The sequence below is a fragment of the Medicago truncatula genome, chromosome 6 (genome assembly GCF_003473485.1).
Source record: "Medicago truncatula cultivar Jemalong A17 chromosome 6, MtrunA17r5.0-ANR, whole genome shotgun sequence".
In the NCBI taxonomy this organism is placed as follows: domain Eukaryota; kingdom Viridiplantae; phylum Streptophyta; class Magnoliopsida; order Fabales; family Fabaceae; genus Medicago; species Medicago truncatula.
This window is the reverse complement of record NC_053047.1, coordinates 38,706,338-38,727,234: the sequence shown is the minus strand read 5'-3', so window position 1 is coordinate 38,727,234 and position 20,897 is coordinate 38,706,338. Positions and strand designations below refer to the sequence as shown.

Sequence of the window (20,897 nt, the reverse complement as noted above, 5' to 3'; positions counted from 1 at the left end):
GCCAGACTTCCTAAATTCACAAAAACTCGACGTTTCACATGGTTCTAAGCTTGTTTTTGATTCCAAAGTTCGTCCTAAACATTATCTAAGGTCTAGGAACACTTTCTACATTAATTAAACCAATTCTCACCGTTTGATCATCAATTCTAAGGTTTTGACCTAGTTTTCGTTTTCTCCAATTCACTTCTAATTCTTGTTAACTAATCATCAGAATCACATTCAATTAACAATACTGAGTTATTAGTCTCACCCTTACCTGGTTATGAAGAAATCGCAGCCCTCTCTATGCTCTTCTCCCTTCTAAGCTTTTCTCCCTTTTTCAAAAGTTTTCACGTACAATGAGTTTCTAAAATATTAGGTCTTCTCCTATTTATATCTCTTCCTAATTACTTATCTTATCTCACTTTCTCCCCCAAAACTATCTAAAATATCAAAACAGCCCTCAACTAAATATTTTATATTATTTTCAAATCTTTATTCTATTTAACAATAAAATAAATCTCATATCATAATCAAATCCTCCAAAACTCATAACTTATCACGTCATCAATCAAATCACTAAATTCACCACAAATCATCAAACATATCAAAATCATGCATATACTATATAATTATAATATAATTGCCTAAACACAATTAAATAACGATTAAACGAAAGTGGGCGTTACAGTAATCATTAGTTGTGATTACAATACATATATGCATAGACTTGTATGTATTGTATGTATTGTACTAACAAGCATTGTTTATATGTATTGTAATCACAACTAACGATTACTGGTATAAATTTTTTCTTTAAAAAGAAAAGAAATGAAAACTATAAGAATGCAAAAGAATGGTGAATTAGATGTGGTGGTGGTTGTAAGTATCATTTTCATATGAGATTCTCCTTTGATTGCAGTGAGTGGTCGAGGGGAGGGAAGGGTGTAGGAGGCGAAGATAGAGAGAGAGGTGGGTGGAGGAGAGAGAAGCTCGAAAGTTATCATTGGGCCATTGCATGATATTTAACATTTTGGGGGTAAAGTATGTATTAAATATATTACCGGATAACTTGCTATTGTGAGTAAAAACAACTTTTTATATGATACACAAAAACATAGACTTGTGTATGCTAAATGCCACCTTTACCGATATGTGAAATCTGGTCTCTGTTCAGATTTTGTGCATTTTTTCGTAGGTTTTGTGTATTTGAGTGATTAATCACTTGCATTTGATTGATTGTAATTTTCAAATAATAGTTATTTTAGTCCTAGTAACGAGTGGTTAGAAATGTCTCTTAATGTATTAAAATTTTAAAATAGTCTTTGATTGTGCACTATGTTAGTAAAATAGACTCTTACATTAAAATATTTCTTTCATATTGTCATATTAATATTTCAATATACTTATTTATTATCATATCAGTCTTTATAAGTTTTATTTATTGTCATACGATCCCTTTATGAAAAGAGTTCATGTAGACATTGAACGAATATTTTAACGTCAGTGACTGTTTTGACTAAGTGCACAATCAGATACTATTTTAAAATTTCGATAGATTGAAAGAGTGTTATAGTTACTCGTTACTAATAGATTGATTATATGTTGTAACTTTTTTATCCTCGAAAACACTTTTTTCATTGATTAATGTCAAACAAAAACTATTTCTTTGATTATGACTTTTTGGTTCTAAAAATATACAAGGTTATGTATTCAATGTTTTTTAACTTGGCAAAAATAGTATACATTTTTCTATAATAAAATAATACACTCTTTTTTTCTAAGAAAGAAATACAGATATTACTTCAAATTATTTAAAAATAAAATTTGGTTTGAAATAATTGAAATGTTTACTTCACAGCCCAAGAGAATTTTTTTTATTTTTTACAAAATTCATTTAGAGTTATATATTTGTACTTCTAGAAACCAGGTATGAAACATATTGCTTAGATCATTAATAAAAGTTATTTAGAGCCTAAAAATTACAATTAAATAACTTGAAAGACCTAAGTGTTACAAAGAACACTTAAATGACTAATTTGTTATAATTAAATAACTTAAAAACATAAGTGATACTGAAAAAACTTAAATGATCAACTTGTTATAATTAAATAACTCAAAAGGACATATGATCCAATGTAATTTAGCCTTTAAATTGACATGATTTCTTCTTTTGTAAAACAAAAGTGCTTGTTTATTTAGATCTATCACCACAATTCAAACTCAACACCATCATATCTGAACTCTGTCATTCAAACTTTACTCATGTTCATTACTCTATCAGTGTATAGCATCTATCTATATAGACAGAAGTTACAACAATTACATAACCGTGCTTAAAATGACAGTGTTATAAATAATGGATGCTCCTTAAAATCACAAGGAAAAAATTCTCATAAGGCTAAGTAGCTTAAGTAACTCAATGAATCTCTTCCCACCCGAAATGTGTGAAGCAACAATAGTGCCAACTTTGAGTGAACTCTAACAAGGGAAAAAAAAAAGAGGAGTGGCTAAAACATCTATTGCAAAAAGAGTGGGAAAATGTTTATCTTTTTTTGACTGAATAGAAGAAAGTTGATCTATACATGAGAACTATGGTGCTTGTTTGCTGCTTCTATCTCATAAGAGGCCTCCGTGGAAGTGACTCACTCGCATTATGTATAACAAGAAACGTTACAGGTTCTTGGTGGGGAAAAATTGGATTGCCTATACAAGTATAGTTGTGTTTGTTTCCGCATTCGTTGTGTCCCGCAGTATGTCCACTTGAATATCCAATTTGTTGCATCGATAGAACCAAACTAAGATGGCACTGGACGCAAGAAAAACACACTCATGCGGATCCAAACACAGGCTATATACAAACTCTTTTTACTTATAAGAAAATCGCATTAAGGGCAGCTGGAATTTGTTGTCTCGCTTTTGATCACCCGGGTATTGTATGAGCCACAAAATCCACATTTATGATATAACCAGTGGAATTGTGAAGTTCCTTTTCGATCGCAGTCATGACAAAGTATGTCCTGCATTGGCAATAGAAAAATGAATGTCACTGGTAAATATAATACCAATAGATATATTTAGCTGGTTCTTAGTAACATTAATAGCTGATGGGAGAAAACAAAATGGTTTTGTATCATGGATTTGTGGAAAAAGAAATATTGGTGCAACTTCAAATTTAAAGTATAGATGCTTATTTGTTACTAAACATGTGGATGCCAACTCAATACAGACACTGTTGAACCTTGCATGAAAATTACATGATAATATGTGAAAATATTCTTATGTTGAAAACAAATGGTGTTCAACATAATTATATTCCCCCTACTTATACCAAATGAGATTAAAAAAACAAGTCATGTTAGATTAAAGTCTTTAGACACGACATTTATATAATTGTTATTATTATTTTCCCTCAAAAAAAATTGTTATTATTATTTTGATGACAAAAGAATTCATAAGAAAAGAAAAAATGGACAACACAATTAGGTATGAGGAGAGGGAAAAGGAATCCTCAATTGCCTAAAACACAAACCATGAAACACAAGATTAATTACAAATTCTTTGCAGGTCAATTATATGGTCGCATTAACGACTGAAAGGAATAAAATGAAGAGTAATTTAACAAGGGCCAAGCAAATATTAAAAACAGGCGGAAATAATACCTGAGTGCGGTCCTTGTACTCTTCAGGAAGCTGCTCAGCAGCCAGCAATGCATCAAGCATACCGAAGTAAACCTGGGTAGGTAGAGAAACAGCTAAGTGTCTGTTGTATGGCATGAAATATAAGCATACCTATAATCTATTTCTACTTGAATATGTTGTAGTTTCTACTTTCATAATTATTATGCCAATACCCAATCAAGATTAAACCCGGACCTCCAATAAAATGGTCCATCCAAATCACAGCTTACAAGAAAGGAGAAAGAAAGAACATAAAGATAAACAAATTTTGACTGTATAGTTTATCTCTTTATTTAATCAGACATGATTGAAAAAAATTTAGGCATTGAAATTTAACAGAGCCAGCATAATTACATCACTTATCTCAAATTCCAATAGCATGCAAATGCATGCATAGGATTGTAAAGGATCAATAAATACATGGAATTGTATGCCTAGCAACAGCACAACTTCAGACATAAAAGAATTTTGTTCTTACCGCCATATCTCCCAATGACTTGCTGCAGATTGGGCATGTGTAATGACTGCAAGCGTAGGCCTAACAATTTAAAACAAAGCATGAGATTGAATGCAAAACATTATATGATTACTCCATTTGAAGGAAAAGAATGAAAATAAATGCGAAATGGTTCAGTTGCAGATTTCCTTTTTCCAGGTCTGCGTAGGTGGCTAAACCCTAAAAGGGGCGTGACATACCTGAAAGCAAGATGAATGCATGTAATGCCCACAAACTAGAGCTCTGACCGTTGCACTTGATGTGAACAAGTCGTCACAACAAATTGGGCAGTTCATTTCTAAGCCTTTCTCCCGGCACTTGTGAGACACTGATTTGATCCCCACACAACAATTGCATTTCATACAATGAAAGTAATCAATGCCAAGCCCTTGTCCAACACGGCATATGTTGCAGAATGGGCAATGGTAAACATTCCTGAGGAACGATGCCATGTTAAAAGCCAAAAGGTATGATACAACAACAACAATAACCAAGCCTTATCCCAGAAGGTACGATGGAAAAATAAATTAATGAATTTACAAACTTGACAGATTAATAATCAATCAGACCACAGATGGAATAAGCTTCCCTGTATTTCTAGCAAAGACAATCATATAACATCGAAGATACAAAATTATTGAGAAAAAGAGGAAAACAGTAATAAAGAGAATCCTTAATCCTCTCCTAAACAAAATAATATAACATGAAACAGCCAAGGAAAAAATGATTCCCAAACATTCAACATATAATTCAGTAAAACCACATTAAAAAGGCCGTGTCCATCACACTAACTAGATGCCAAATGGCTAATCATACCAAATATTGTCCATCACTTTTCAAAGAAAGAAATGAGTTTTTTTGGCTTAGAGTACAAATCAAGCCTTGCATTCACCACTATAGATTGGCATTAAGTGTAAACTTAGATTGTAATCTTCATACACAAGCATATTAATAGAGTAATAAGAAATTGAAAGCTAAACTAAGTTTGTAACCTTTTGCCTGGATTATGTTTCTCTAGAAAGAAGGAAATATTATCAAAAGGGTCTCTGACGTAGCAAAACGTGGTTTGAATGGTAGTCTTTTGAATTCTAAAGTAAGAACCAAAATTACCTTTCATCATCAAAAAATTTGCAAATGTTACAGTAGTACTTTGCCATTGAAAGTCCATTACATGAAGGCGTCATGCATATCGGTCCAACTGGCTGTATAGTCAGGCAGGCCATACACATCATTTCCGTTGTTGCTTTTCTGCAATTATCAAGCAGATAATTAGAAGAAATACATATCACTATAAAGTATTAAGAAATCTAAAAAAAATATTACCTATCCATTGAGTGATCAGTTGAATTGTTGTCATGACAAAATCTGCATGTAAATAACTTCTCACAACAAGCAGCTCGAACTTTGCAATTTCTCTTATAGTGCTCACAACCAAATACTTTTTTCTCTGGGTCCCGAAATGAAGGTGCGCAACCTTCTATTTGTTTATTAGATGATTCCCCAGATTGAGAGTTAGGTAACTTCTGTTGGGCGGCTATCCAGCGACTACAATGAACAAAGAACTAATGAAAAAGAGCTTGAAGACGATAGGTTAAACTTCGATCAAATGAACATGCATTTATTACATCATAATTATATAAAGGATAAAATTACGTAAACTGGAATCAACCTTGTCATGAGATTCTGCACAAGGTATGCCTTTCTTCTTGGATCAAGGGTTGAGTCACGATAAACCTTCCGGATTTCGGACACAATTTCATTTTCATTCATCCGGAATATGTCTTTCCAACCCGGCTTAAACATCTGATCATTCAGGTTCAAGCTTTCTTGATATTCAGCACCTATACAAAACCATAACAATCAATATTTTTAAATTTCCTATCCTGCAATTTCCACAACATGAAAAAGATCAAAGCATATTAGAGACCTCTTTGAGAAGTGCTATGTTCTGATGTTTCTGTCTGTGATGTAGATCCTGGACTCTCTATCAAGCTTTCATTTAGCCATTCGTTGAACATTGTGTTCTTAGTTGCTTGTTTCCATGTGTCCATCATTTGGTTCTGTTCATCTTGTGTAAGTGCAGAAGTTACCCACGGTAACATTGACTGGAGAACTTCGGCCCCTGTAGTTCCAATTATCCGGCCCACTATCTTGTCTTGTTCTTCCACAGTGAAATGTTTCCCAAACAATGGCCAGAGTTCGAGCTCTTCCCTGAAAATATGCTGATCCAGTGTCACTCGTATAGATTTACACATCCCTTGTAGCTTAGTTGCAAGCTCATTATACTTTCTGATATCATCACTATCATTAGCATCAGATATTCCCGAATTAGGTTCACTTAAATCCTCTGACAAATGGGTACTCTGCAATGCTTCATGAAGGACAGAGAGCTCAGAAAGAACACAAGAAATATCTTCAAATAACTTTTCTTCTGCCTTATGATCAAGCGTGTATGAATGGCTCACATTATGAAGTGTCTCTTTGGATTCCAATGCAGGAAAAACTATATCGTCTTCAGCATTACTATGAGCTCTGTATAAACCCCACAAAAGACGAAATCTTCCAGTAAATTGCCGGATAGTTGCTTCATCGCCATCACAAAGCTTTCCAGATTCAACATCTAAATACTCCAAATCTATGCGTATAGCTTTATGGAATTTAAATATGGTATCAATTGGTCTTTCTGCAGAGCCAACATCACATGAGCTGCTGTCTGTTTCCCATATGAAAAGACTAGAATTAATAGATGGGGCGGAAGAAGTGAAGTTTCGTAAGGACTTGGCTGCAGAAAGTGAACTCAGCCCCAAATTGTTACTGTTGACCCCTAACGCTGGCACACAACAAGACCGGCCACCACAACATGGTTTCAGGGCCGGTTCATTTTCTGGTGTTTTTGAGACATCTCCATTTTTTTGCAACTCTAATATGCTTCGCTTGACTGATCTTTGGGTCCCATCTGATTCAGCTAATACTGAGCAATCTTTACCAGACAATGCAGAAGCACAAGCACAGGAAGACCGGACTATTTTTTTAGCAGGACAGAAACGTGATGCACTTGAAGACAAGCACCGACCATTTTTACGAGCCTTGCAAGCCCAACCAGAGAAGAGTGTGACTAAAGCAGAATCCATTGCTGGAGCTGGAACAGATACACAATTTGTCAGATAAAGAAGATGCAAAAATATATTTCTTTCAGTGAGAAGTAAATCAAAATAGATATAGAACCTGCCGATTGTATGTTTTTCAGAAATATCTCTGCTTCATCTTCGGTTAGTGATCCAACAAACCATGGTAGGACACGCTCAATCAATTTCAGAGGCATCATACACAAGCTTTCATACACTAGTTCACGTTGCCTTTGGAGGCTAAAGTGCTTCCGTGCAAGTGGAAGAACCTACAGATGTGAGATATTACCCACGTTAAAAACAGATCAAAGGGAAAATTGACATCGCAACTTTCTGTGCAAGTGGAACACACTATTACAACAAATCTGTCCGGAACGAAACTAGGCAGTTTCTTAAAAGGAGTTACATGATTATTAAATAAAATAACTGACAGGAAATTGAGAGCCTGCCCTCTCCCTTACCAACCAGTTCCTTAATCTCAAAGTAGTTACACAACTATTTATAGTTACACATTTTCTGTCTCATCAGGCCCAATTGTATTAACAGGCTTTCTCCTAGAATAGGTCCTCACAATAGGGGGGTCCATTGCTAACAATTTCTTGTCAAACTCTTGCCATAAGATTGAACTACAGATCAAGGAAATATTATGGAAATGCCAGACGAATTACCTGAACTTCTTCATTATGGAAATGCTTCTGTATGGTTTCCATTATATGATCAGCTTGTGAGCACAACATGGAATAAAGTTCAACTTCTGAACTAGATGTTGCTTCTTCACTTACAATTCTTTCAATCAAAGATCGGAAGTCGTTAAATTGGCTTTCTTCTTCAGCATGCTCCTGAAAGAAAGAAAAATCCCCATCTACTGCCGGAAAAATAACCTTGTCCTCAGCAATACTGCATTTATAGAAATAGTTAATTAAACATTACTTGCCGTGCATTTCTAATGCTTTGAAAGAAAATAAGTAGAGGACGGAATTTAAGAAATTAGCTCACTTTTTTTAAATTATCATTTTGTCGCTCTATTAAGTATAGGATACTACAATTAAAGATCATGAGAAGAATCTTTAGCAAGAAAGTATCATAAGCATTCCATGACAATTTATTTCTAAACAATTTATTGTAATTTTCACAATAAAAACAATAACATGCACAAGATAGCTATATCACACGTCAATCTTTTATAAGAATCATTTTATACTATAGAAGTATGGTAAAAATGAACAGAGGAAAAGTAACAAGCAAATTAGGTTGAAAAACAAACAAAAGAGAAAGACTCTCAGAAATTTAAAAGGAAATGTTTCATTGAAGGAACATAAGATGATTCCACAAGACATAGAATTGCATAAACAAGTGAAGGTGATGATACCTGTGAAATATGAAAACTTCGGCGATGAATTGCAACCTTTCATTAAAAGCAGACAGATTAGTATAATCTCCAGAGTGTTGTATCTTTCTGGTCTCTGCTGCTATCTCATTTAACTCTTTTTTTATAGCATTATGCCAGAGCAATATTTCATCTATCGGATGTGAACCCATTGTATCCGGAACTTCTAGAAGAGATGCAGAATATTTTCTTTTCCCACATACAGTGGACTCACATGCACATGTTGCTTTCCCATTCTGATGGGCTAAAGGACTAGGACTGCATTGAACCTGAGAATGATCTACACAATTTTCAACTGTCTTAGCACTACTTCGCCCTTCCATCCAGGTGAAAATAACCTTAAATAAACAAGAATATAATCAGATACATTACCATGACAAATCAAATGTATATAAATTCTATTTCAACCCATGAAGTGGAATTAAAAAGAAAAAGGAAAAGAACAATGGTCTAAAGCAGCATTCAAAACCACACCTTTTGAAGAAGCTTTTCCTCTGGCACTATCTTGCTTAAGCACTTCCGCAAATCCTGAGATTCATCAGGTGATATTGATGTTGAAAGCCATGGCAGAAATTCTGCCATCATATTCACTGGAATACTGCAAAGAAACTGCCAAACTAAAGATGCTTGCTCCTCCACGGAGAACTTCTCAATAAGCAGCGGAAAAACCTGATATCATCCAATAAATAAAAATATCAGACAAAAAAATCACCAGAAAAATAATTGTTTCAGCCATTTAAATTTAAGGGCTCATTTACCACAACAAATTGTTTAGTTCATCGCTTTGTAATGAGGTGCATATATTGTGTGAAATTCCCTTAAGGGAGAGTGTTATGAACATATATGTAAGCATGTCACAAAGGTTAATTCTTTGAAATTTCTGGTTAATAACCCAGCCACTCATGCACAGTTTTCATAGTATTATCGTAAGCACGCACACATTTACATGCTTTGTTTTTCTTCTAGATGATATTCTCTCGTCAACAATAGAAAACTGAGGCTCAGTGCAAATTCTGCTATGTGACAAGCCACTTTTCTTGCTAAGGACAGATAATAATAAGTTTTAATACTTGCTTTGTAAACTTCTATCATACCAGCAAGTGAAAGTTTACATGAGAAATCAATAAATCCGTAGTAGTTAAATTTAAAGATAGCATCTGATATCTCTAATAAATGTTATATTACCATGGCTGAACCAATAGTTGAAGAACATGTGTTGGGTCATAACAAGAATATTTGAGACATCAAGTATGCAAAGTATATTAAACATCTACAGCGGAAAATATAATTTCTGCAATAACCATCCAGCAAATAGCACTTTAGCTAGTAAGATGGGAATTTTTTTCTCTATTCTGTTATCTCAGACTTCGCATTTATCTTTTTGCAATAGTTCAATTGGATGGAAATCAAGGAAAGATATATTGAATAAACTTACTTGCTGCTGCTCCTTAGCCATGTGTTGGCTAACAGATGTCTGCAGAGCTCCTGTGCAGGATGCTAACTCCCTTCGGAAACTTTCATCATTGTCACCGGAAGAGTTTAAAAGCTCAAATAAATGGTCAAAGAGGTTGCTTTCCCCCTTGTGTTCAAGAGAATATGTCTGTGCTACGTTCTTTACACGCCTATCTAGAGCTGGAAAAATCACCTATATTCCAGAACAGATTCCCCAATTAAGCATAGCAGAAAAGCAAGTAACATAAAGTCAAGTCATCATAGATCAGTCATTTCACATCAACTAAAAATGGAATGAATTCGGTGACAATTCATGTTTGCTAACTACATTTAGTAACCTTCGTAAAAAAGCCCAATTTAGCAATAAATTAAAATAGAATCAGATTTTGTTGGAATAAGAATACAATCAATTCAATCGTAGCGAAGCAGTGACAGCACTGCAAAATCACTACATGTATGTTTGGTTACCCTTTAGAAAAGCCAAAATTTCATTCTAGATGTGTAGAATTGATTTTGACATGTTTGGTTGCTCACGAGTAAAAAAAAAATAATTGTCCCAGAACTGATTCTAACTTGAAGCTAAAAATTGGAGCTTTTGATTCTAGAATTGATTTATACACTCAAATTTATTGATCAACTCACTTTTACATTAATATATCCAAACATAAATGATTTTACCTTCAACACCCTTTTAGTCGGAATCAATTTTACAAAATCAATTTCTGGCACCGCATAACCAAACATACATGCATAGTTCAACAACTACAGCGGTATAGATGGGGAAAAATCACCGGCAGGAAAGGAATATCACATTTGAATGCTATAATTATGCAGTGTCATTTCAAAGTTACCAACCTATGCTCGAATGAAATATACCACAAAATATTCCAATTTTAAAATATTTTAACACTGAAACTTAACCAAGTTCTTCCCGAAACTAAATTGCTAAATTTATCAAGTCTTCATTTTTCTACATTAACAAAAGAATAGCACAAAATGTTCCAATTTCAATTTTTTTTAGCTATGAAGCACAAACACAACAGACACGACACGGACACTAATGATAGTTTGAAAGGACATAATTCGATGCAATCACATATGTCAGTGACGCACACTGAACACGGCCTTCTATCAGAAGTGTCAGTGCTACACAGTATTTTATCACTTCAACTTATTCAACATCTTCCACAAACTAAATTGCTAAAATTATCAAGCAAATAAAAATCATGAATCAAAAACCATAAAAATCTTCATTTTTCTACCTAAAGAAAACACAATTCCACAATTCAACAAAAACAAAAAAAGAATAATAAAAAAAATGAACCTCGTCTTCAGCATTGGAATGGTGTCTATACATCGATCTAAGAAAATGATACCGTTCCGATAACGGTCCAATATCAAAACAATTTCCAGTAGCAAAATCCAAAGCTAATCGATGCAACGCATCAAGCTCATTCCCAATCGCTTTTTGAAAGAACGAGAAAATCAAAATTGGCGATTCCGTTAAAGAGGAACGGTTGAATCCACCACCACCATTGGAAGAAGAAGGAGGAACAAGAGTCGTCAGAACCGCCACTCCTCCTCCGCCGTCTAAGTGCTGCTGTTGCGGAATTAACGGCGTCGCCATCCTCTCTCTCTCTCTCTCTCTCTCTTCTTTTTTCGTTTTCGAATTTTCTCAGCGAATTTTCTCGGTGAATTTTCCGGGAAAATTTTCTCTCTCTAGGTTTTGAGTCTTGGTTGCTATTGTTGTTAACTGTTTGTAAGATTTTTTTTGTTGTGAATTATTGTTTTTTTGTAAAAAATTAATTTTGTGAGAAGAGAAAATAAATTTTAAGTTTGCAAAAAGACAACCTGCGAGCGAATGAGCGAAGATCATGATGATGTTTATATACATGTGAAACTGCCACGTGGGTAGTATTGCCACGTAGGATTAATGTGTCATATATAATAAATATTTTTTTTAATAAATGTCACATTTTGGGGTAATGTGATTGGGATGTGGAGTTTGTTTTTCTCTTACAGTTGGGATATAGAATTTGGATTAAAGAAGTGAATAATATTAATTTTTTTTTAAGCCAAACACAAAACAGAATAAATAAATAAAAACAGATAGATTACTGGAAGCATTGGACTTGACCTAGAAATAATCTAATCGGTGATATATCGCGATAAATCAGTTTAAATGGAACAACTTTAATCTATCTTAACAAAAATACACTAACCAGTGGCGCAGCCCATTGAATCTGCGTACGGGCGCGAAAACAGATTAAAAAAAAAAACGTGAAAAGTGGACATCTGCATAGAACAGTTAGAGTTTAAACTTGACAAATGGATTGATCGTCGACACACTAACCAATCCAAGTGTCAACAGTCCCCTGAATCAACAGCAAGCATAAAATGTTCTTTTAAGCAAACAACATGTAAGAACTCAGATCGAGGGATGAGTTCAATACGTCAGTAACCAGACCCTTTCGGGTTAATCGAACCAAACTCTTTCGTGTTAAACGAAACTGACCCTTTTAGGTTTATGAAACTCAACCACTACAAAAAGAGCCCAGATCTACGACCACCCCCAACCTTTGATGTACAAGAACCATGAAAACACATATCAAACACACGAAGGCTCAAACAATGAACAACATGACGACGACGACAAAAACGAGCCACCCACAAACACCACCATGGACCCAACCAAAACAAACCACCAACACCGAGACCACCAATACCAAACCGCAGACGGTGATCCCGCAAAAAAAGAAACACACAAAGACCCCGGAGGGAGTCTGCCACCAAATCAAGCAAAATAGGCAAACTGAATCTTAAAAGGGCAGATACGCGGCCACCGTTGCAAACCACAATCATCGGTAAGAACAACCACAAACCATCATGATCCTTACAACGACGAACGATTCGAAAGTTGCGTTGAAGGAGGATTAATCGTGGAGGAAAAAGATGTCACAACACCTGCAGCCGCCGATATCGGAGCATATTAATATTAAATGAATAAACAATTATTATTTTGATCTTTGAATGTGTGAAGCATTGTGATTAAGACTTTTGAATTTATAAAAATTACAAACACATCATTTGATCATTAAGTTTCTCTTTATTAGTTAGTGTATATTTGGTTTTAGGATAAAAAAATTGGTTTGATAAAATTGATTTTGCTTAAAAATGAGTTGATAGTAAAATGATTTATGTTTCGAATATAAAAATAAGTTAAAGAAAAAATTTGAATATAAAAGTTCATTCTACAAATTAAAATCTACAATTTTTAACTTTAAATTAAAACAATTATATAGACAAAATGAACTCAATTTCAAAAGAATCAAACATGTCAAAATCAGTTTTACACATTTATAATTAATTTTGATTCTTCAAATGAAACCAAACAAACACATAGTTATTTTGTTAGTCTTTTTTTTTTATCGGTAAACATGTATTTTGTTAGCCAATTTAATTCTTAAAAAAAAACACGTAAACATATATTTAAAATTGGACATATTCAAAACTATAATGACTATATTTTACACATTTAGATCAAAGTAACTCTTTGTCCAATAGTTAAATTGAGGAATTACATTTGCATGATTTAAGTGGCAAAGGCATTCAGTCATTTTCATGGAGGTTGTATATCATTATCACTTGCAATTATAATAATTGTCGTGCAGATATTAATTAGAAAATATATATAGTGAATATTTTGTGACAAAGTCATCATAAACTCATACACGGAAGGTGGAGATATTGGGTTTTAACTTTGGTCATGACGTTCGGCCTAATAATTTTGATATTTTTATCAGTTGAACTAGAACTTATAAGACATATTTTGTGATTTTAATTATGTAATTTGAAAGTGTTTTTGTTTTTCTATACGTTGCGTTTGGCTTTTCAAGACACAAAAAATCAAGTAAAAGAAATATATTCTTCCTTCCGCTTAGCTTATGTTTGATCCTTTCTAAATCTTAAACAAATAGTTTTTGCAATCATTTCAACAACTTTTTAGTTAGACTAATAATTTATTGGTCCATTGTCTATATAAAATTAAATAAAAAAATTATTAATCTTTGTTTATTAAGTATCAGTACATAAGAAATATTTAAATACAACTTTTACTTTATATAATGTATGTATTAGTAGATCAAGATGGAGGAATAATATTTGATTACTGGCCTATATTGAGCTAAAGTTCAAAGGAATAATTGTTGATAAGAAAACCCCATCATATTCATCTTTTTTTTTTAGGGAACCCCATCATATTCATATTTGGTAAAGATTTGCATAGTGAATAAACTACCCGAGCTAGAGATTGAACTCGTGATAATAAGATGTTTAAGACCATCTCCAATAATGTATTTTTACATTTTGATAACAACTTTTATATTTAAAGATACGTTAATTTAATACATACATTTAATATCTTATTTTATCTTTATCTTTCAGTATTACATCAATAACATGTCATATCTATCATATGATTCTCTCTTATCTCTTTATATTTCAAGGTGATTTAGTTACCCAAAAATACTCAAGATGTTTAATGATATTTAGTATTCACCAATTTTTTTCCTTTTGATAATATGTTTACAACAATTGTTAATATATTGTGAGACCCACTTAAAGCAAACTAAGAATATAAAATGAGTATGGACATTTAAGTTTAAAGCATTTCTTTTTCCTAAAAAATAAGCTTAAAACATATGTTTCTGTTCTGGATCGGCTAGAAGTCAAATAAGATAAAGCCCACGACTAAGAAGGTGTTGCATTTCACAGAAGTTGTTAGCGTTCTCCACGCCTATATAAGGGTGACCCATTGTCACCCTCAAGGTCACATTTCACTTTTATTACTTTTCGCACATAACCAACTCTCTCAGATACTGATTTGAGCGTTGGAGTGATAATGTGTCTGCATGTATCATTCTCCTCCACCTAGAACACCGTGAACAACCGTTCAACAACCTCGATCGCCGCCAAACAGATCAGTTTCGTAGCTCTTTTTTATGTAATAATTTTAAGACGGGGCTTCGATCTAAGACATGAAATATCTCACCAACAAAAAAATACATGAAAGAACTTAGAAATCAAAAAACATTTATAAAGAAATATATATAATTTCCTTTCTAAAAAAACTATTGTGCTTGAACTCGTAATTTCCGAATTTAAGATCTATCCTTTTATTATCAGACGGACTCTGGAAAACTTTTGTAGCTCATTTCTATGGCATTTTATCAGTATTTGTAAATTATAATTGACTACATATAGTTGAACATTACATCTTATAAACTAACAAGGTTTTTATTAGGCCTAAATGAAAGTCGAACATTACATATTATCTTACTAACAAGTTTTTAGGTCGTGATTGAGGTTCGAATACTTTTTTTTTTTAGGGAAAGGTTCGAATGCGGACTTCTTCACGTATTAATGTATATTTTAGATAATTATTTTTTTGAAGGAAGGAAAATAATTATTGTCATTTGTTTATCCACAAAAATTTAAAACGAAATTAATATAAAATAAAACTATAGTTTTAGATTAAACAAACGGAGTATATAATCACTCATCGCATATATCCTATACTATGTGCACGTACCCAACGTTTTATATTATTTAATCTAGATTAATTTATTTACGAATTCAACAACTATGAATATGAACTTTGTTCAACAAAAAAACCTATGAATATGAACTAATAACATCGTACAAATAATGTACGTAGACTTTACAAAAATATGTACAATAACAATTAAAATAGTGACCACAAATTTGACTAGTAACCAGATGACGTACGAGACAAACCTAAACAAACGAAGAAAAACTTTTTTTTTGACAAAAACTTATTAAGGATAATATTTGACTTTTTTATGATATATATAATATGTTTTTTTGTTCTTGACCAAAAATAAATTATTTGTTGATTCAAAAAAATAAATAATAATATATAGTTTTGTCATCGTTTCAAGGATTTGAATATTTGGACATGATGAAAGGATGATGAATGGAGAGAGTAGGTGTAATAATCCAATTAGATAGGTCTTTATGTAATATTAGAAAGTGTTTTTTTTTTTTTTAGGGATAATATTAGAAAGTGTTGTTTTGGTCATACTTGAAAATGAAAATATATGAGGTTTGAAAGTAGGTACACTAGAAGACAAATTAAAGTGGTGTTACGTGGCTCCACCATACATCACTTCATTGGCTACATTACATAAATTAGACTCTTAAACATTTGAATAATCTTTGTTTTGTTTAGATTAGAATGGAAAAAATTAACATGTCACTCTTAGAGTTGTTTACATTAATTTTTACATGATCCAGATTCATGGTAATTAGTTAGGATATTCGAGTAAATGGAAGAATTTTAGTACTAGTCTTTAATTTATGCACATGTATAGTTTTTTTTTTTTGAAAGAATGCACATGTATAGTTTTGTTGTTTATTCATTTTAAGTAAAAAATCAAACCAAATTTATTGGATACTTTTCCTATGTTAATTAAAGTTTATAAACTGCATGCGGCGGAAAGATTTCTTTATGCTTAAAAGCATTGTTTTTGGTACGTAGTGGCAAGATTCGGTTGAAATTCCCATAACAATTAAAAATGTTTAACCTAATATTATCACACAATTGTTCCCTAAAAAAAAAAAAAAATCACACAATTGTCAACAATTTATCATCTAATAACCCCTCAAAAAAAAATTATCATCTAATAAATCTATTAACTATTCAAGCTCAATTGCTTGATTTACCAATATTAATATTATCAGTTAAGTTGTACTTTAAAGACATATTTTGATTTCTATTTATATATATATGTGTGTATTTTTTTTTTTGGTGGTGATATGTATGTATACACACACTTTGGTTGCTTGTTTTCAAGCAATTCATTAACGTGGGTAATAAAAGAAACCACAAGAAAAGCTGTGTTTTTGGAGTATATCTAATTTATCAATATGAAAGGAATCAATGTACCTAGCCAATTTTCCTGTATAGAGAGGGGTCACAAAAAAAGAATCATCGAATATATAGAATAAAAAATGGATAAATATTCAAAAACCAGAATAAGATAAAAAGAATATTATTTTTTTGTAGGAATACAATTGAAATATAATGAAACTTTTGTTTAAATGATTGTGTAGGCTTTAAGTAAGGAAGTCACAATCAAGTATCTTAATTAGTTTTTTTTTGAAGGAAGTATCTTAATTAGTTTGAAATTCAAAGTTTGAAAAAGAAAGGTAAAAGAGTTGGCAAAAAAAACTAGAAGGGTGTGAAAAGCACAAGGATGACACGAGCAAAGTGTGTGTCATGAATTAGGTGGCACTTGAATGCCCCATGCTTGTGTAAGCCTAAGCTTGTCTTGGCTTTGGATAACACATTCCTCTTCCATGTCTCAACCTTCTTTAATACATTTGGTTGTATTGTACTTCATCAATTTATTATCCTTTTCACTTCTTCATGTATACTATTAACAATTTATCCCGCGAATATAGTTCAGTTGGTAGGAATATTGTATATTATAGGGTTAAATAAGTAAATAGTCCCTTTAAATATACCAATATTTGATTTTAGTTCCTCTAAAATATTCTTTAGGCTTTTGCTCCCTCTAAATTTTTTCATCTACGAAATTAGTCTCTGCGCTAGTGTAATATTCAGCGTAGAGCATGCACTAATTTCATTTATGAGCAATTTTAGAGGGACCAAAAGCCTAAGAAATATTTTAGAGGGATTAAAATTAAATGTTGGTATTTTTAAAGAGATCATTTACTTATTTAACCCTATATTATATATAGGGATCAAAGTTCGAACCTCAGACATCCTATTTCTCTATATTTAAAATGTGTGAGCTCTAACCATTAAATTATTTGAAGAAGAAAAAAAGATGTAAAAACAACTGAAGAATTTAAATATTTATCTTGTTGTAAAATTAGGTTACATTTTTCTACGTTTAAAACGTGTGAGTTCTACCCGAAGAAATCATTTGAAAGAAAAAAAAATGTGAAAGCAACTGAAGAATTTAAATATTTATCTTGTTGTAAAATTAGGTTACAAGATGAGTCACAAAGATTAATAATCTATTTATATTTTATTTTTGTACTAAGTCAATAATCTACTAACCTAGCTAGAAAATAGGTGCACGTTCCTTAGGAAAGGCAGTCCTATTATGTGTTCGTCACTAATTTTGGACGTTTACGTTCTTGTACTCTGTCTATTATTATTTTTAGTGAAGTAATACAAGTTTTATTTTCTTTAAAAAAAACTATAAATATATAATCAGCGAATATCAACGGTGTGTGTATATATATATATATATAGTAAGATTTCCTTAAAATCAATATTTGATTTGACATAAATATCTCAACAAATTTTTGATCTTATCTATTAAATATTTTACTTAACTTTTTCATTGAATTCCTAATATTTTATGTAACAGAAATATCTCAACAGAAATAACACAAATTTTTAAAAGTTAATTTTATTCTATATGGGTTAATATTTGTACTAAATCCAATTAATTTTATCTTTATGTGCGTTTATGAATTTACTAGTATTTATTATATGATATATTATATTATATTTGTGTGTATTTATTTAAATATTCATCCTATATCAATCCGTGATAAATTTTATTTGCGGATATCATACATATAATTTTTTTATCTTTTTTTTTTTGAAGAAATCAAAATGAAATTATATAACTACAACAATCAGCAGTTCCCAAGCACAATGTGTGCCCAGGAGACCGCTAAAAAGTTACAAAATGTTAGAAATATATATACTAAAACTGAGAAAACACATGTTAGCCAATGCCCAGACAATCTAACGGGCTTGACCACCACCTCTGCGTACCATAAACAAACATTGCCTTTTTAGTTTTCAGCCACTCTAAAGATAACAATTTGACCTTATCTAACAAGCGAGGAGCAGTAGTAACAATATTATTGAACAAACGGTTGTTACGTTCATTTCATATAACCCAAGAACACAAAAGCCAAATAAGCCGCATGAATGAACTTTTAGCTTTACCAACACCTCTCATATGAGTAAATTGCACCAAATGATCTACTATAATATTATAGTCCACCCCAAAAAAACCAATCCAATCGCGCACATGTTGCCAATTTCAATATAGAGGCGAATAAATACACTAATTTTAATATAGAGGCGAATATGGAAATGTCAAATTCAGTTGCAGTTATCAAAAGAAAAATTGATGTTGGATTTTTTTATAGTTCTCTCCACTTTCTTTTTGTTTTTTTTTTTTTGACAAAATTGTTCTCTCCACTTGATGTAATCATATTCGAGATGTATCAAATATTAAATGTGAATATCTATCTCGGTTGAGATCTAAACCATGATTGACCATATTATGAGTTTTTTTTTACAAAAACAAAACGATATTCATTCATTCAAATTGATAGAATACATCAGAATCAACATCGCTAAAAACGTAAAGGGTGAAAATGCGAACAAACTCAAATCATCCAAATTAATAGCATACAACGACAAAATGCCTACAAACAATATGATAAAATATAAATCACCAGAATACTCATGCTTCCGGATCTGCAACGTTGACGTCTAAATCATCAATTGAATATTGGATTGACTGAAACTGATTTTTCAATATGAATCAAATGAACACTGCAACAAGATGCAAAATCAAACAACGCCGCACAAGATGATGAACAACACAACGCCGCACTCAAATAACGAAAACACAGAAGAAAAAAAAACCCAACAATAAACACTTGATATATGTGTAAATCACTTATTTGTATCGAAAGAAGGGGTAAAAAAAGATGCAGAGAGATGATTATAGGTCAAAAATGACATAAAATCATCCCATTTTTAATGAATGAAACAAAAAGAAAACTTAGAGAGTTTAATCTCTTCCGTTAAACTCAACCCTATTGAAATTGATATTAGATTTGTTTAGGATCTTTGACCAACTATAACAATTAAATAAAATATAAATTGTGCTCTTCCAACATTGTTTGCTTGTTAGAGATGATTTCTTAAATCACTAGTCGTCAATGTTAACGATTGATTTAGTGGCTGATTTATAACTATGTATATCTTTTGTACCAGAGTTATATACAAATTAATAAACAAAATAGTATTTTCTTTTTTCCTTTATTTTTTTTGTCTGAGTCGTTTATATCACCGTGCAAACCAAACTATACGATGCCCTAATACATATATTCTTTACCTTTGGCTACCAACAAGGTACTGTAAGTGGACTATAAAGGACGGTGATGCCATGAACAGTCGAAAATCTTATCTAGTGAGATTCAGCATGTACACTTTATTATCAAGGCATACATTTTCATTCTCAAGTATGAAAAAAAGCATATTCATTATTATGGGAGCAAGATTGCAAGGGATCATGCAGTTAGTGTGAAAGCTTAATTAGCGATAAGGTTTGTAGACGGCTATTAAGATACGAATGAATTAGGTTCAAAGTGGATGGTTATATTAAATATCTCTAAACTTTTTCTTAAAATTGTAGGGTTGTATCGATATAGTCCATATATTATTAATATTCTAAAATGATCATGAATTGCAAAATTTTATTTATGTTTGACCCTCAAGCCAAATTTGTTATTTAATTCATGATAATGTTCATTAGTTTCAAATTCATCTCGAATATTACCTACTTACTTAAGTTTGGATAAACGTTTATATCGTTGAGTCTTTGTCCCGATATGCCATATTATGAGAGAAACAACTATCTCTTGCTTTTTCCTGGTTAGATGTTAATCTGTCTGGTCATAATGGTTGA

The 20,897-nt window shown here is 32.1% G+C and overlaps 1 protein-coding gene across 1 annotated transcript; it reads right to left on the bottom strand.

Moving 5' to 3' along the window:
• Positions 1–2,195: 2,195 nt before the first annotated feature.
• Positions 2,196–11,974, bottom strand: LOC11437429 (zinc finger protein BRUTUS). The gene is made up of 14 exons (XM_003620390.4): positions 11,444–11,974; positions 10,103–10,312; positions 9,142–9,336; positions 8,650–9,005; positions 7,949–8,177; positions 7,381–7,549; positions 6,083–7,294; positions 5,825–5,996; positions 5,479–5,700; positions 5,266–5,403; positions 4,356–4,590; positions 4,138–4,197; positions 3,642–3,713; positions 2,196–2,999 (listed from the first exon to the last, which is right to left on the bottom strand). Exons 1-14 carry the CDS (start codon positions 11,744–11,746, stop codon positions 2,868–2,870), a joined length of 3,705 nt encoding a protein of 1,234 aa, XP_003620438.2. The 5' UTR covers positions 11,747–11,974; the 3' UTR covers positions 2,196–2,867.
• Positions 11,975–20,897: the final 8,923 nt, after the last annotated feature.

Excerpts from the sequence above, each read along its gene's own strand:
- LOC11437429 (XM_003620390.4), bottom strand. The coding sequence starts at position 11,746 with ATGGCGACGCCGTTAATTCCGCAACAGCAGCACTTAGACGGCGGAGGA. Across the intron at positions 5,404-5,478 it reads ACTGATCACTCAATGGATAG|AAAAGCAACAACGGAAATGA; the intron begins GTAATATTTTTT and ends TGATAATTGCAG. Across the intron at positions 4,198-4,355 it reads TGCATTCATCTTGCTTTCAG|GCCTACGCTTGCAGTCATTA; the intron begins GTATGTCACGCC and ends TTAAATTGTTAG.